Genomic DNA, 13485 nt, shown 5'->3' on the forward strand with positions numbered 1-13485 from the left:
CAGTCTATATGTTTAACATGGGGCCCCAGGAAGCATTAATGATTCATAACTTCCCCTCCCCCATCCCCTCTGAAGATCTCACCACCACCTCTACTCCTTCTTCCCCCTCCTCCTCCTCCTCTTCCTCCTTCCCGTTGTCACTCACGGCTGGAGAAGCACGTTTCATCCACCGGCCTGGTTCCTCACCGACAAGACCAATTTAAAAGCAGTAAGTAGCGTTAACGCTGGCTGACAGCCGGGGTTTCATTGATGGGGTTATGTTTGGGATTTATTTAGACGACATATGTGGAAAATAATGAAGTAATTAGTGTTGTACAGCTTGTGTTAGCTGGGGCTAGCAAACGGCTAGCTATGAATGGGGCTTGCTAGTGCTAATGCTAACGCTGCTGTCACGGAGGTGTTCTGTCGAGATAAGCTGCCGTTTCGAAAAATGCTACTTTATGGGTTACCATTTCCAGCTGTGCAATATCGTACAAATGTGTAACTCTCACTGAATTGTGAAATATTTATTTGGGCTTTTTGGTTATGAATAGGGATATGTCAAACATTGATTTTATACAATATTTAAGATTTCAGGAGAAGCTGAAAAAGTCCTCAACCAAATAATACTCTATATTTGCTCAAGTATCTGCAGGCATTCATTTTCAGCTAATTTTTCGATCTCACTGGACAAACAAACGTGTACATACAAGTATCTACATGTGTACATGTGTACAGGTCAAACGCGCTATTTTTAAAGGATTTTAAAACATGTTTTAGTAAGGTTTATCGCCACGGCTTGCGGCTTTGGGCATGCGCAGACTTGCCTAAGGCCGCTTTGGGCACTTTTTGATGAGTAGCATTATTCGATAGAACACCGGACTGGGAACCGGCTTCGGTGGTCGCTCTTACACCCAAATAGCCATCTTTACATAAAGTCAATATTAAGATTGATGCTGTAATGTCACGTTTTTAAGACAGCCAGTGTTATTGAAGTGTCCTATTTAATTCTGCCCACCCTCTGACATCACTTCATCCTTGTTTCCTCTTAGATGAAACATGGCTGTGAGGTTAGCATGGCACACCTTTTGAAGATGACAGCTATGTTGAGGCTTTGAACTTGCTTTTCTTTTTATTGTATAACATCTTGCACGACTGGATTTTCTGGATACGTATAACACATGTATGACTCTGAAGTGAAAGTGTCGTTTCAAGTGTACAAGCCCTTCAAAGCAGGACATGAAGCTTAACTGATAAATTCAGATTTGTTTTTTAAGATGGCTTAATAATGTTAAAATGCTCTGGTAATAAATAGTATTTCATCCCTAAAATGTAAGCAAATTTGATCAATGATTATCACTGTTAACTAAAATATCTCACTTGGTAATTGAGCTGCCTCTGACCCTGTCATTTACCCCTCGTGCAGCAGGCAAACTCCCCCCTTATATGTCTAAAGGTTAACACACTACATTTAATTACATCAGTTAACTGTAAGGATACTACCAACAGAAGAACAGATGATTGACACATTATAAAGGTTATTTGAGGTGAGTTCCCACAAAGGAAGCAATGAAATGAATGAGAAGAAAATGCTTCATCATATATTTCAATAACCCCTCAAATTTTGAGCTTTGGTAAAAGGTGATATGACCATTTCACAGTTGTATGGTATTTGAAGTAATAGAAGAACCTTTTTGTGGTGGATATAATATTTACATGCAGATCATGATACCAAAAAATCTCATGCAAAGATCAAGACCAACTCTAGATTTATCCTACTACTAGTGTTGTCTATATACTTAAACCTTATACATTGCTCCTCTGTGCAGAGTTAACTAGCCTTGCAGACTCACAACATCTGCGAGAATGTTCCACCAAACACACTGCTAGTGCTCAGTGCTGTCCACGCCCTAGAATGAACCCAGTCCTCAAATGCCCTCACTCAGACTTCCTGCAGCCTTCCAGACAGTCTGCTCTAAATGCAGACTGACTAAGTAGACCTGAGATTGTATTTTTAATTGCTACAGGATATCAAAAACGTCTAAGGGATTGATTGAATCATAAAAGGCAAGAAATATCAACCATACTCCAACAAAGAAACATGTGAAAGCATCAGCTTTAGTCTTTTACAGCCTCAAGTCCTTGCAGCCTCCTGAACTTGACTCTGGAACAGTTTATTCAGCCTTAATAACACACCAGTGAACCATGCCGTTGCACTGGGTTGTCCTTTCATTACTGTCAACATGGGCACAGTAGTTTATTTTTAGTCAATCCCTACTCACACAGTCCTGCTGCCAGAAATACCTGCTAGAGCACCAAACTGGTACTAATATGCAGCTTAAAATAGCACACACCGTTTCCTCCTGTTTGATCATTTGCTAACATGCCACACACAGAGGGAAGAGAGGTCGGAATAAAAGTATTCATAGATTGACGTACCGCATTGTCCAAACCAAAACTGGAAAATAAAGCCAAAGGTAAAAGATTGATGCTTCATTATTATTATCATCTGCAGATGTAGCTGAGGAGGTAACCACGGAGTGAAGGGATGAGCTCCACTAAGTAGCTTCAAAGAGATCTCTGCTGTTCTTCAATGACCCAGTTATCTTTTACTCTATGCAGACAACAAACATAATGTCTGATCTTTATTCTGTGACATATGACCAGCCCCTTGAATGTCGGATCACTCTGTTAGCTGACCGCTTTGCAAAGCTCACTGAAGGACTAGATAAAACTCACAAGGACAAAACATCTATATTTTTAATTTTTTGGGTGGGGGGCATTTTTGCCTTTATTGGATAGGACAGCTGAAGAGAGACAGGAAATGCGAGGAGTAGAGAGTGGGGGAGGACATGCAGTAAATGGTTGAGGCTAGAATCGAACCTGCAACCTCTGCAACGAGGGCTATAGCCTCTGTATATGAGGCGTGCACTTAGATCGCGAGGCCAACAGCGCCCCAAGACAAAACATCAATGCTGAATCTGAGATTTCCACCCCACATGGGAACCATAGTCTGTATGAAATATGGACGTAGTATCCATTACATCATCCATCTGTTTCTGAAGCGCTGACTTGAGGCCAATCCTCGATGAATTGCAGTTTTTATCACTTCCGCATTGGACACATATTATTAGACCAGAGGTTACCGTTTGGTGGGAACAAAGGAAAGTGGAAAACGGATAAAATAATTTTATATAAATAGTTTTATTTAAAATTATACAACAAATTTTGTTTGTATTTTTTCAATATCAGATAAAATGTTCTATTTCAAATATTAACATTTTTAAATTTTTTTTTATATTTGGCATGTCACGACCCCTCCATCAGTGTCTTGCGACCCCAACTTTGGGAACCACAGATATTTCAGATGTCCTGTAATGTTCCTGCTTAATTAAGTCTAGCTAACAGTCCACCAAAGATCAGTCAAAAAGCAGCGCTTATTACCCACACTTGGCTTCAGCATCAGATGTAATATGTTTTAGGGGCGCCCGTGGCCTAGCTGTCTAAGCGCCCCTCATATTCAGAGGCTATAGTCCTCTTCACAGAGGTCGCCGGTTCGACTCCCAGCCGCAACTTTTTGCCGCATGTCTTCCCCAACTCTCTACTCCCCCCATCTTCAGCTGTCCTATCAAGTAAAGGCGAAAAGCCCAAAATATAACTTAAAATAGAAAGTAATATGTTAGTTGCAGTGAGGGGGGGGGGGGGGGGGGGGGGGGGGGAGTAAACAGTCTCAGTGGATTTCATTTGAATGGAAGGGGTTTCATATATAAGTAGAAAAGCTCTTCCATGGATCCAGGATGTTGTTAAAAGCGCTGTGTTATTCATCACAGCCTTAAGCAAGTATTTTCCATATTAGTCACTGTCCTAGACCAAAGTGGTCGCCTTCTTTCAGAAGCTTCAGTTTCATGCTGAGAGAGAAATAATTAACACGTAGCCTCTCTCCTCTCATGTTGCATTCAGAATTTGACAAGTGAGTATTCCTTCATAACGTTCACTTTGTCTGAGTGTTGTTTCTCCTGTTGTCCACACTTGAATCCTTTTGTATCAGTGTTGTTGTTTTGCAAGATGGTGATTGTTCAATTTCTTTTCCAATGGCTCGCGATTAACTGGATGAAAAGAACGTGTTGAGCATTTGACGCTGATTCTAGTTTAAGCTCAACACCTTTACAAAGAAAGGTGAGTTAAGAGCTTGAATAAAAGTCCATTAAACATGAAGCAGGAAATGCCTTCCCAGAATCAGTGTACAAATCCTTGTTCAGCAGTGTGTTCCAACGATTCAGTATCACTAACATCCACATGTTGACCCATCTAGTGAATGCATTTCCTGTCTTGCGACAGAAAAGTGTATCGTGGTAAACGTGGCATGACTTACTTGTGTGATGATTTAAAGACAGCTGAGCTCTGACTGAACGTGCATGAGCATGTCGAAGCTTCCACAGATATTTGAGTGTCAGCATGGGATTTTGTTGTTATGATGCAGCCTGAGTCTTGTGCATCATCATTTTAAAGGGATAGTTTGATTTTTATGAAGCAGGGTCGTCCATTGTAAGTGTATTATCCACATGGGATACCGGGCAGCTCGGCCCCTTGGTCACAAAGCCAACCAATGGGCCGACACGGAAGGAACGTGTCTGTAGGTTAGTGGTGCAACGGATCATCGTTGATCCGTGATCCATACGGATGCCTCTCCACGGTTCAGCCAAGGACGTGGTCCGCGGATCGGTTGATGGAAAAAAAAAGGTTGCGCGTCAACTCACTCGTCAAGCACAGTGGTAGTCATGGCAAGTGAAGGAGCAGAGGAACATTATAACCCTCCTGCATCTTGGAAGTCACATGTATTGGAGCATTTTGGTTTCCCTGTGAAATACAGTGAATGCTGAATGTGCTTGAGCTACGTTATGAAATTCCGTCGCGCACCCACTAGACCAGAGGCCGTCAATACGCGGGCCGCGGGCCGCATCCGGCCGCCTATTTGTGGCCCCCGAACTGTTACTCCTTCACTCTGTGTTTTGGTCGGGTCACCGCGTGTTTACCGGGATTTTTTTCTCTATGTCAACGATACGCAGACAGGCTGTTACTGGGTCACTTAGAGTCCAATGCTGCGAGTGCAATTTTTAACTTTCACTTTCGTTTATGGAGCAGTTCGCATGTTGGCACTTTGCCAACTGTAGGACCCTAGAATAATACGGTGTGTTCAGTTTGCAGCTCAAAGAAAAGTGGACGGTGAAAATCAGCAAATGAAAGAAGAATGTAGTGAAACTTTTGAAGTTCCTCTGCTCCTTCACTTGCCATGCCATGAAATGCAGTGAATGAGGCAGGACTGGGGCCACAGATAGGGTGCTTTGCACATGCAGTAAATTTTGAGTTGAATGTTGTTTTTATTTAATGGGCAAAGTGTTTTACAAAATGAATAGAGGGACAAAGTTGTATTTGTCTTGTCTTCTTTCTTTTTTTTTTTTTTGTGTTGATCCGAAAAATGATCCGATCCGTGACTCAAATCCATGATACGATCCGAACCGTGAGTTTTTTGATCCGTTGCACCCCTACTGTAGGTTGTCGTGACCAAAAAGACAAACCAAATGAGTAGAACACGACGAGTAGCACTGAAGTGTTGGTAAAGTTGGATAAGTTCTCTCGTGTGATTACGAAAAGCCAGGAGCAACACCAGCAAGCATGCTATGTCGTCCGCCATCTTTGTTATTGTGAGGGAAAGTTGGCACTAGCGCTGCTGGGACAAGCGGTCACATAGAAGTGACGTCATGACGTGGCTCTTCCATGAGCTTGAGCGGGTGGAGAAAAAAAACTGGTGCCGAGTTGGTTCGCAAGTTGAACCAGGTCGGAACTAGAACCAGGTCTGTGTTGGTTGAAAAGAGGTATAAGTGCACCTCATACTTTACTTTATACAACCCCACTCCAAAAAACCTGACTATCACTTTAAGGGTTCAAAATATTATATATTTTTTTACCAAGTATTCCTAAAATACTCTAGGTTTGAAGTATTTCTGGAGTAGCCTTCATTGCACAACTTGTTAGCCCAAGTCCCCCCTTTAAGAGCGGTGTTGGTTTTGTGTACGAGTTGATTATTGTTTGATGTGCAGCGGTAAAACTTTCTACCTGTGTTTTGTATTTTTTGGTATCATTAAGACTGAAAACATGGAGGCCAGCATTATTTTACTGAACTTTAACTATCAAATTTCTATCATGTGAGCTGGTTGGATGCTTCCCTAACTTTAGTAAGGACTCAATTGGTCTGGTCTTGACTCTGTGTTTAACTGACTCTTGATCCCTCCGTGCATGAAACATTTCAGTTGACATGCATGGATGTCTCCTAATCTTGTGCATGCTTGTTCGTCCCCTCAAGTCTTGTACGTTTAAATAACAAAGAAAGATTTCTGATTTGAAATAATTTGCTGCACTGAGTCTGATAGATCAGTCAATCCCTGTATGTCTCTAAACCTCCCTCTGTCCCTCGTACTAATCCAATAGCCTGTGCCTTTTATTCTCTGTTTTATTTCCTGCTACGGATCAAAGATGATGTCCAAGAAGATCTCTCAGTGCTCTGCATTGGATCAGTCCGAGCATGACCAGCCTCCAAGTCATTGTCTGGTGGACCGCTCAGCAAATGCAGCCCTGGGATGTAGAAACAAGACTGAATCAGGTCAAAGAAACGGCGAGTCCTCGTCCCCAGAGAGCGGCAGTTTGAATGGAGATGCAAAGCGTAGCAGAAAAAGCCGCCACCGTCCCAAGAAACGTTCATCTAACTCTCAAAGTCGCCCTGAGGAGTCTGTCGAGAGTAAGACAAAAGAGGAGAAGTCAGACAGAAGGACCTGCCAGCCTTCAAAACCTCGTTCTGGACTGGTTGGCCTGCAGTCTGAGTGCGCAAACATCTGGTTTGAGCGCAGCACCTACGAGCGAGCAGAGAGCCTCTACCAGTGCTGGTTGGCGAGCTCTTCCAACGGGACCAAACAGGCAAACCACTCGCCTCCAGCTCAACAAAAACACTCAAACGCTCCGTCCACTCCAGCTCCGTCTTCCTCAGGATGTCAACATGGGGACCAGACGGCCTGCCATCACGTGCTCCAGGCTGTGTGGGTGAACAAGACAACATTTGACCAAGCAGAACGCCGCTTTGTCGAGGGATCCGTGCAGCCATGCATTCCAAACTCTCTGAACCTCCCTCCTCCACCAAACCGCACCATCGCAACCAGAACGCCTGATGAAGGATACCAATCTCTAGCCCCGACTCCTGCAACCCCTGTCGTCCAACAAGCAGCGATCATGCCAACCAATCGACAGTCAATCAACGGACTGCCCCGCATCCCTGTCGAGCTGCTGAGGGACGTCTGGCTGGAGAAACCACTGTACGACCGCGCCGAAGCGGCCTTCTATCAGAACTTGTACCGGAACAACTCCTCCAAACGCTCCAACAGTGCGTCCACAACCAGAGGTAGTGACCATCCTCAAAGCCTTGTAGAAGAGGAAGAGGAGGAGGACGAAGAGCAGAAAGGGGTTGTGGTGGAGGAAAAAAGAGTGGTCATGCAGGGGAAGGCCGAAGTCTTCCACGCTCTGCTCCCGATTCAGGAGGAGGAGGAGCCAGCAGAGGTCCCAGAGAAGGAGGAGGAGGAGGAGGAGGTGGCGGAGTCTGAGGGGGCAGGAGTGTGTTACTTTGCTCACCCAGACAACGAGCGGGTGTGGCTGGACAAGAGGCGGTATGATGCTGCAGAGAGCCGCTTCCATTCTCACAGTGGGAGTGAGGCTGTGGTGGTGAAGAAGGGTCAGAGGCCAGAAGCCGCGTCTGTTTCCTCCAGCGCCCCGAAGAGGGACAAGTATGACAAACACCAGGAGAACGGAGCAGCTCCCGATGTTTCAGTTTTACCTTTTACCATTTCTCCTTTTTATCATGCGTTGGATGCGTGAACACTTTTCGTTTTCCTTCATCATCTTGTTTTATCACCCGTCTCAGTTCTTATGTTTTCTACCTTGTGTTTTTGAGTTTCCCTGGATGACTGTTTTTGTGTGAACCATTAAGTTTACCTATCCGTCCTCCATTTTTTGGTATGGGTGTGTTGGGATGGGGTGGTACGTGGGTAGTGTGTATTAAGGAACATCTTAAAATTAGCCAATCTGAAATGAGAAATGTAAATTTTTTCTGCTAGTAGAATCATAATCTGATTTATAAATGAACATCAGGGGATTCAAAATATCATTATCACAGGTGGTGATACATATTTTCTTTTTTTTCCTCTTCCCTGACCTTCTGTGTCTTGTTCACACATCCCTCTCTTTTCCTTCCTCGCTCTCTTTTCCGTAGCACCATGACTTCAGCGGACTTTCTCGCCCAGGAAAAGATCTGGTTCGACAAACCTCGCTATGACGAGGCAGAGAGACGCTTCTATGAGGGCATGAACGGCTCCCCGCAACCCACAAAGCAGGTACTGAACTGACTATCTGGATGTGTTTGCTCGTTGGACAACTATGTTTTACGTTAAAAGCTTAAAGGATCCCTTTAATGTGATTTTCTTCTGCAAGTTTTACAGTATTCTCATAAAATATCAGATTATAACATGGAATAGCATGGATCGCTTTGGTATTATTTAGGAGTCATCTAGAGGCATCAAAATGTTCTCGCACCATATCACAATATCTGAAATGTTCAAGAAGACTTATGCGTACGAAAAGGATTATTATATTATTATGAGAAAAAAAGTCAGAATTCTGAGAAAAAAAAGGCAGAATTTGAAGATTAAAGTCAGAATTTGGAGATTAAAGTCACAATTATGACTTTTTCTCAGAATAATAATAATAAAAAAGAAAATTTGACTTAAATTTTTTTTCAGTGGCCCTAATCCTCTTCCTTAAATGCGAAATCCAACTTGCTTTTGATTGTTTTAATGTTAAAACTTAATGTACACAGTTATGATAATATAGCCACAGAGACACATTACCTATGGAGAGTGTTTATTAGAGATGTACACATTCAGTCCACTAAATAATTAAACATCAGCATCAGAATTAGTTGTTGGCTAAACAAATTACAAGCAGGCCTGGAAAGCCAGCCAGGTAAATGCTCTGATAAATGACAACTGTCATAATATTTTACTACCGGGATGTAAACAAGCACAGAGTACAGATGGAATGGCTGTGTTTGATTAAACTGGCATATAATCACTCTACTGGAGCAATGAGTAACGAGCACAGGCATGTTGACTTCAACCTCCAAGTAGGACTGTATGCTGGTGGTGCTAGCTCTACTAGTGTTAGACACACTCAGAAAATCAATTGGATGTTGTTTACCGGCAGACCCGTGTTCAGCCATGTTGAATAAACTGTGCTCAAGTTTGACTGTTTTCTGAGTTTTTTCTTACCTTCAGACTATCGGGCGAGTTTGCATTTCAATTTCCAAACATCCCTAGTGTTTATTCTGGAGAGTTCATACAAGTTTAAAAAGTAAAGGATCAATCCACATTGACTTGTGTTGATCTTCTGTCAGGATGCCGGTGCCAACAGCATTCTGCAAGACATCGCTCGAGCCCGGGAGAACATTCAGAAATCTCTAGCAGGGGTAAGTACATGCTCTGTGCTATATCTGCTCCTGATCCCACATGTTCAACTCATCCCTAATTACTGTGCATTTGACCTTTTTTTATTTATAAAACACTGGCTAACAAAGGTCTAAGATGTTGGGATAATCTTGGATATTTTAAAGCAATGTACTGTAACTAGCTTTATTCTTGTAAAACCCGCAGAAACAGAACAGCTGAAATAAAAGGGACAGCTTTTTTATCCTTAGGATTAGTTGCTATGAGGATTGTAACTGCATGAACATTTTTTGTCTGTAGAAAACATTTAGGCAGGCAAATATACTTTAATGGCTGTCTTTAGATCAAGGCCACACCCCCAAGTAAAGTCGGTGAAAACTTCTCAAGCAGTTGGTTTTTCCTTGGTTGTCCTCCTTTCCCAGCCTGTACCTCATTCAGTTGTGTTCCTCCCTCCATCCCTCACTCATGCCTGACATCCCCTCCTCCCCCCAGCTGAAGTCTACACTGTGTAGCAGAGGGTCTGGTCAACCTTCCCCGAGCCAACAGTCCCAGTTTGTAAGTGCCGCCCAAGTCGTGTGCGTCCCTGGAAGCACCTCGCTGACATCCACACTCCAGTCCCACCCTTAGTTTAGCTTCTTTTAGCTGTTAGATGACTTTTTGTGTGTTGAGTGATGCAAACACAATCCAACTAGCTGCTTTCACTTATACCCCTGTCACAGGTTTCTGTGTGAGGCTGTAGATGCGACACTGGCTGTGTTGTTTTCACTCTGCTTGACAGTCCTGAGTTTTATCAAAGGACTGTCTGTGTGGTTTGGCTTTCACATGCTGCTCCTCTTAAAACGTGTTGATTTTTTTTTCTGTGTCATTACTCAAAGCAGCAGCAGCAGCAGAGCAGCAGTGCAGCTGATCAAGGGGAACTTGTCTCTCGAATCAAGGGCCTGGAGCTGGAAAACCAGAGCTTAAATAAAGGTGCCTTTGTTTGTCCACTTTGAAAATATGAATGCATTTTGTTTCATTTGCAAGCATGAGGACTGTTTCAGAGTAATGTGAGCAGCATGTACATAGACTGAAAAAACGTTCATGTCTTCACATGCAATTTGTCGCACAGCACAGAAATACAAGCAAAAGACGGGTATCCAAAATCATCCATATCAGCTTTTTTAAATAACGTCTCAGTCCGGGCAGGCATTAAAAAGTGCACATCAATGACTGGATATCAACAACTTATATTACAGTAAATAAAATGATACATCCTTTTGTACTCGTATCTTTCACATCCCTTATCTCACAGTATTTCTCCTGACTCCATGTAGCTCCCACACTGTGTTTCATTTAGTTGTTGCAGTAAGTCTTTTGCCCGGATTATTCGCAACTTGGGGAATCTTACCTCTGACCACTGAAAGTGATGGGATGTATCCATGCAGACCTCATCTGCCTTCACAGACAGTCTGATCATGTGTAGTTGGTACAGGTCTGCTGCTCCCCTATAATCTTCACAATCTTACCTAATTTGCTCCTATGAGGGATTTTGAGTTTTTGCGTAGTAGCACACAATACATCAATTAGGACAGACATTACATGGTCATGTAAGAGATGTTGTAAGTGGAAAATATTCAGCGATTTAGTTTGACAAACAACTTTAAATTATTAATTTATTTAAAAACATTTCATTAGGTACTTAATCCAATCAAATACTTTGTTTTAATGATTTTAATGAAATTTAAAGGGGTGGTTTTAAAAATGATTGTCATCCTTGCTTTTGTTCTTTCAGTGGTTGAAAATTTGAGAGCAGCACTCTCCAAACTGGAGCGTCGAGTATCGATCCTGGAGAAATCTCCGGCGGCTGTAACCCCAGCTCCTGCTCCTTCAGTCCCCTACACAAATGTGAGTCTTTACACGCTGTTTGTGTCATTGTATTTATTATTATCATTATTACAGCAAACCATATATGAATCTATTCAACTCAACTCAGGGCACAACCGTCCAGCAGAAGACCAGCGCCCCGGTGAAAAAGGTGGAAGAGGAGGAGGATGATGACGACGATATTGACTTGTTTGGAAGTGACGACGAAGACGAAGAGGCAGAGAAACTCAAAGAGCAGAGGTTGAAAGAGTACGCAGAGAGGAAGGCCAAGAAGCCCACCATCATCGCCAAGTCTTCCATCTTATTGGACGTCAAACCTGTAAGTCCAGAATGAAGAAAGCACTAAAAACAGACCTGATTTGCTCTCACAGGTTTGATACTGAATCCTATCTCTTCCTCTCTTTACGTTTTAGTGGGATGATGAGACAGACATGGTGAAGCTGGAAGAGTGTGTGCGCTCGGTGCAGGTTGACGGCCTGTTATGGGGTATGTCCAAACTGGTGCCAGTGGGTTACGGCATCAAGAAACTCCAGATCTCATGTGTGGTGGAGGATGACAAGGTGGGAACGGACCTGTTGGAGGAGGAAATCACCAAGTTCGAAGACTATGTAAGTCCTCTGCAAAGATTGTACTTCACAGTGGTATTTTAAAAATGTCAGAAAGTGTGTTGACAGCCTTAAACACATTGAGGTTCTTTCTTTTGTCTGTTTCAGATCCAGAGTGTCGACGTTGCAGCTTTCAACAAGATTTGATTCCTGTGTCTCGTTCTGTCATTTGTCATGCCTTGTTTCTCTGCTGATTGTGTCAACGGTTAATAACAATAAAACCCAACTCTTGCACTGAAACTGTTGTCTGTTTCATGTTTGACAAACTGAACATGTGTAATACAATTATTTTCTGTATGGGCCTTTTGCTTTCTATTTTACATGGTTGGGATACATTTAAATCACATTTTAATCTGTCTTTTCTTGTTCACCAAAGTAACTAATACAGACCAGATCCTCTTGCCTTTTTTCACCTTCCCAGAAAACAATTGCAACACTTTAAATTGTAGTTTTGAGGGGGTTTTAGATTTAAATATATCATTCAAAACAAAAGGCACGTGATGAAATCAATTCCCATCAACCCCCGTGATCTAATCTGTTCATCTTGGAGTCCAAATTGACTTTTGTGCCAAGTTTGCGTCAGTTCCCTCGCTCTATGAAACTAGCAGTGTTATACAAAATGTCCAGCAGGTGGTGCTATGCAGTAAGAAAAAAAGGCCTGCACATGGTTCACAGTTCTGATGTTCAGTGAAACCAAAGTTTACATCAAAGTGTTGCAGCTACTTAAATGACCACAGGGGGGCAGGAGATGAAAATGAAAAGAAGCATTGCAAAGAGTTGGCTGAGGAAAGAGGTAAGTTTGTGAGATAGTCTGAGCTCATTGATTAGATAATCATTTATCAGTTATGGTCAATTATGTTGAATATGCACACTGAAACATACCAGACTATTCTGTTTCATACCAAGTACGATTTATCTTGTGTATTTTGAGGAGGGAAGTGTTTTAATTTTACAAAAATCCTGATTTAAATTTGAAATAGGCTTCCTCTCTACCTACTATTCCTCTTGTTTGTGATCCCACTGTGTTGTCTTGAAGTCTTGCTGTGTGCAAGGATGGACTTGTGTATCCTTTTCAGAAATCTCTGCAGGATTCATGACTCAGAGCTGGTGCATACAATCAATAAGAATGTAGATAATATGATTTGTCATTTGAAGTGTTGCAGACTCCTATATAAAGGACAAATGATGCAACTGTGCTTTGTTAAACCCATTGTCCCTACCCCTCTCTTCATGTTGCTAAGGAAAAGACAGTATCACAAAGAGTGCAACCTGCAGACCTGAGACTATTTTTGTCGACTACTTCCTTTTGATAAAGTTTGACAAACTTAATTTAGAAGCACTGAACTTATTTGATGCACAGCCACATTTTCTGTTACTACTATAAAAGCACAAACAATTTTTGTACAAGTCTGCACACACTGGGTGTTTTATAAGATGTTTAATGGTGAAAACCAAGGCACTCATTTTCAGAGAAAAGGTAAAAATATATTTAAAACTGG

General features: G+C 42.3%; 2 protein-coding genes across 5 annotated transcripts in view; both read left to right on the top strand.

Annotated features, from left to right (window-relative positions):
- Positions 1–75: 75 nt before the first annotated feature.
- eef1db (eukaryotic translation elongation factor 1 delta b (guanine nucleotide exchange protein)) lies at positions 76–12226 on the top strand. Of its 4 annotated transcripts, none has more exons than XM_034711441.1 (9): positions 76–208; positions 8291–8411; positions 9470–9541; positions 10011–10073; positions 10394–10487; positions 11290–11402; positions 11491–11700; positions 11795–11989; positions 12095–12226. In XM_034711441.1, exons 2-9 carry the CDS (start codon positions 8295–8297, stop codon positions 12131–12133), a joined length of 903 nt encoding a protein of 300 aa, XP_034567332.1. In that variant the 5' UTR covers positions 76–208; positions 8291–8294; the 3' UTR covers positions 12134–12226. The 4 variants fall into 4 exon arrangements, with proteins under 4 accessions (XP_034567332.1, XP_034567337.1, XP_034567343.1 ...); XM_034711446.1 differs by having other exon boundaries at positions 10397–10487; XM_034711452.1 differs by lacking the exon at positions 10011–10073.
- A 481-nt stretch (positions 12227–12707) lies between these two features.
- Positions 12708–13485, top strand: part of bcar3 (BCAR3 adaptor protein, NSP family member) — an 84237-nt gene continuing 83459 nt past the window's right edge. Inside the window, exon 1 of the mRNA XM_034700150.1 lies at positions 12708–12779. The gene's annotated coding sequence lies outside the window, so the exon portion shown is untranslated. The remainder of the gene's footprint in view (positions 12780–13485) is intronic.

Source organism: Notolabrus celidotus, chromosome 2 (assembly GCF_009762535.1).
Source record: "Notolabrus celidotus isolate fNotCel1 chromosome 2, fNotCel1.pri, whole genome shotgun sequence".
NCBI classification, from domain to species: Eukaryota; Metazoa; Chordata; class Actinopteri; order Labriformes; family Labridae; genus Notolabrus; species Notolabrus celidotus.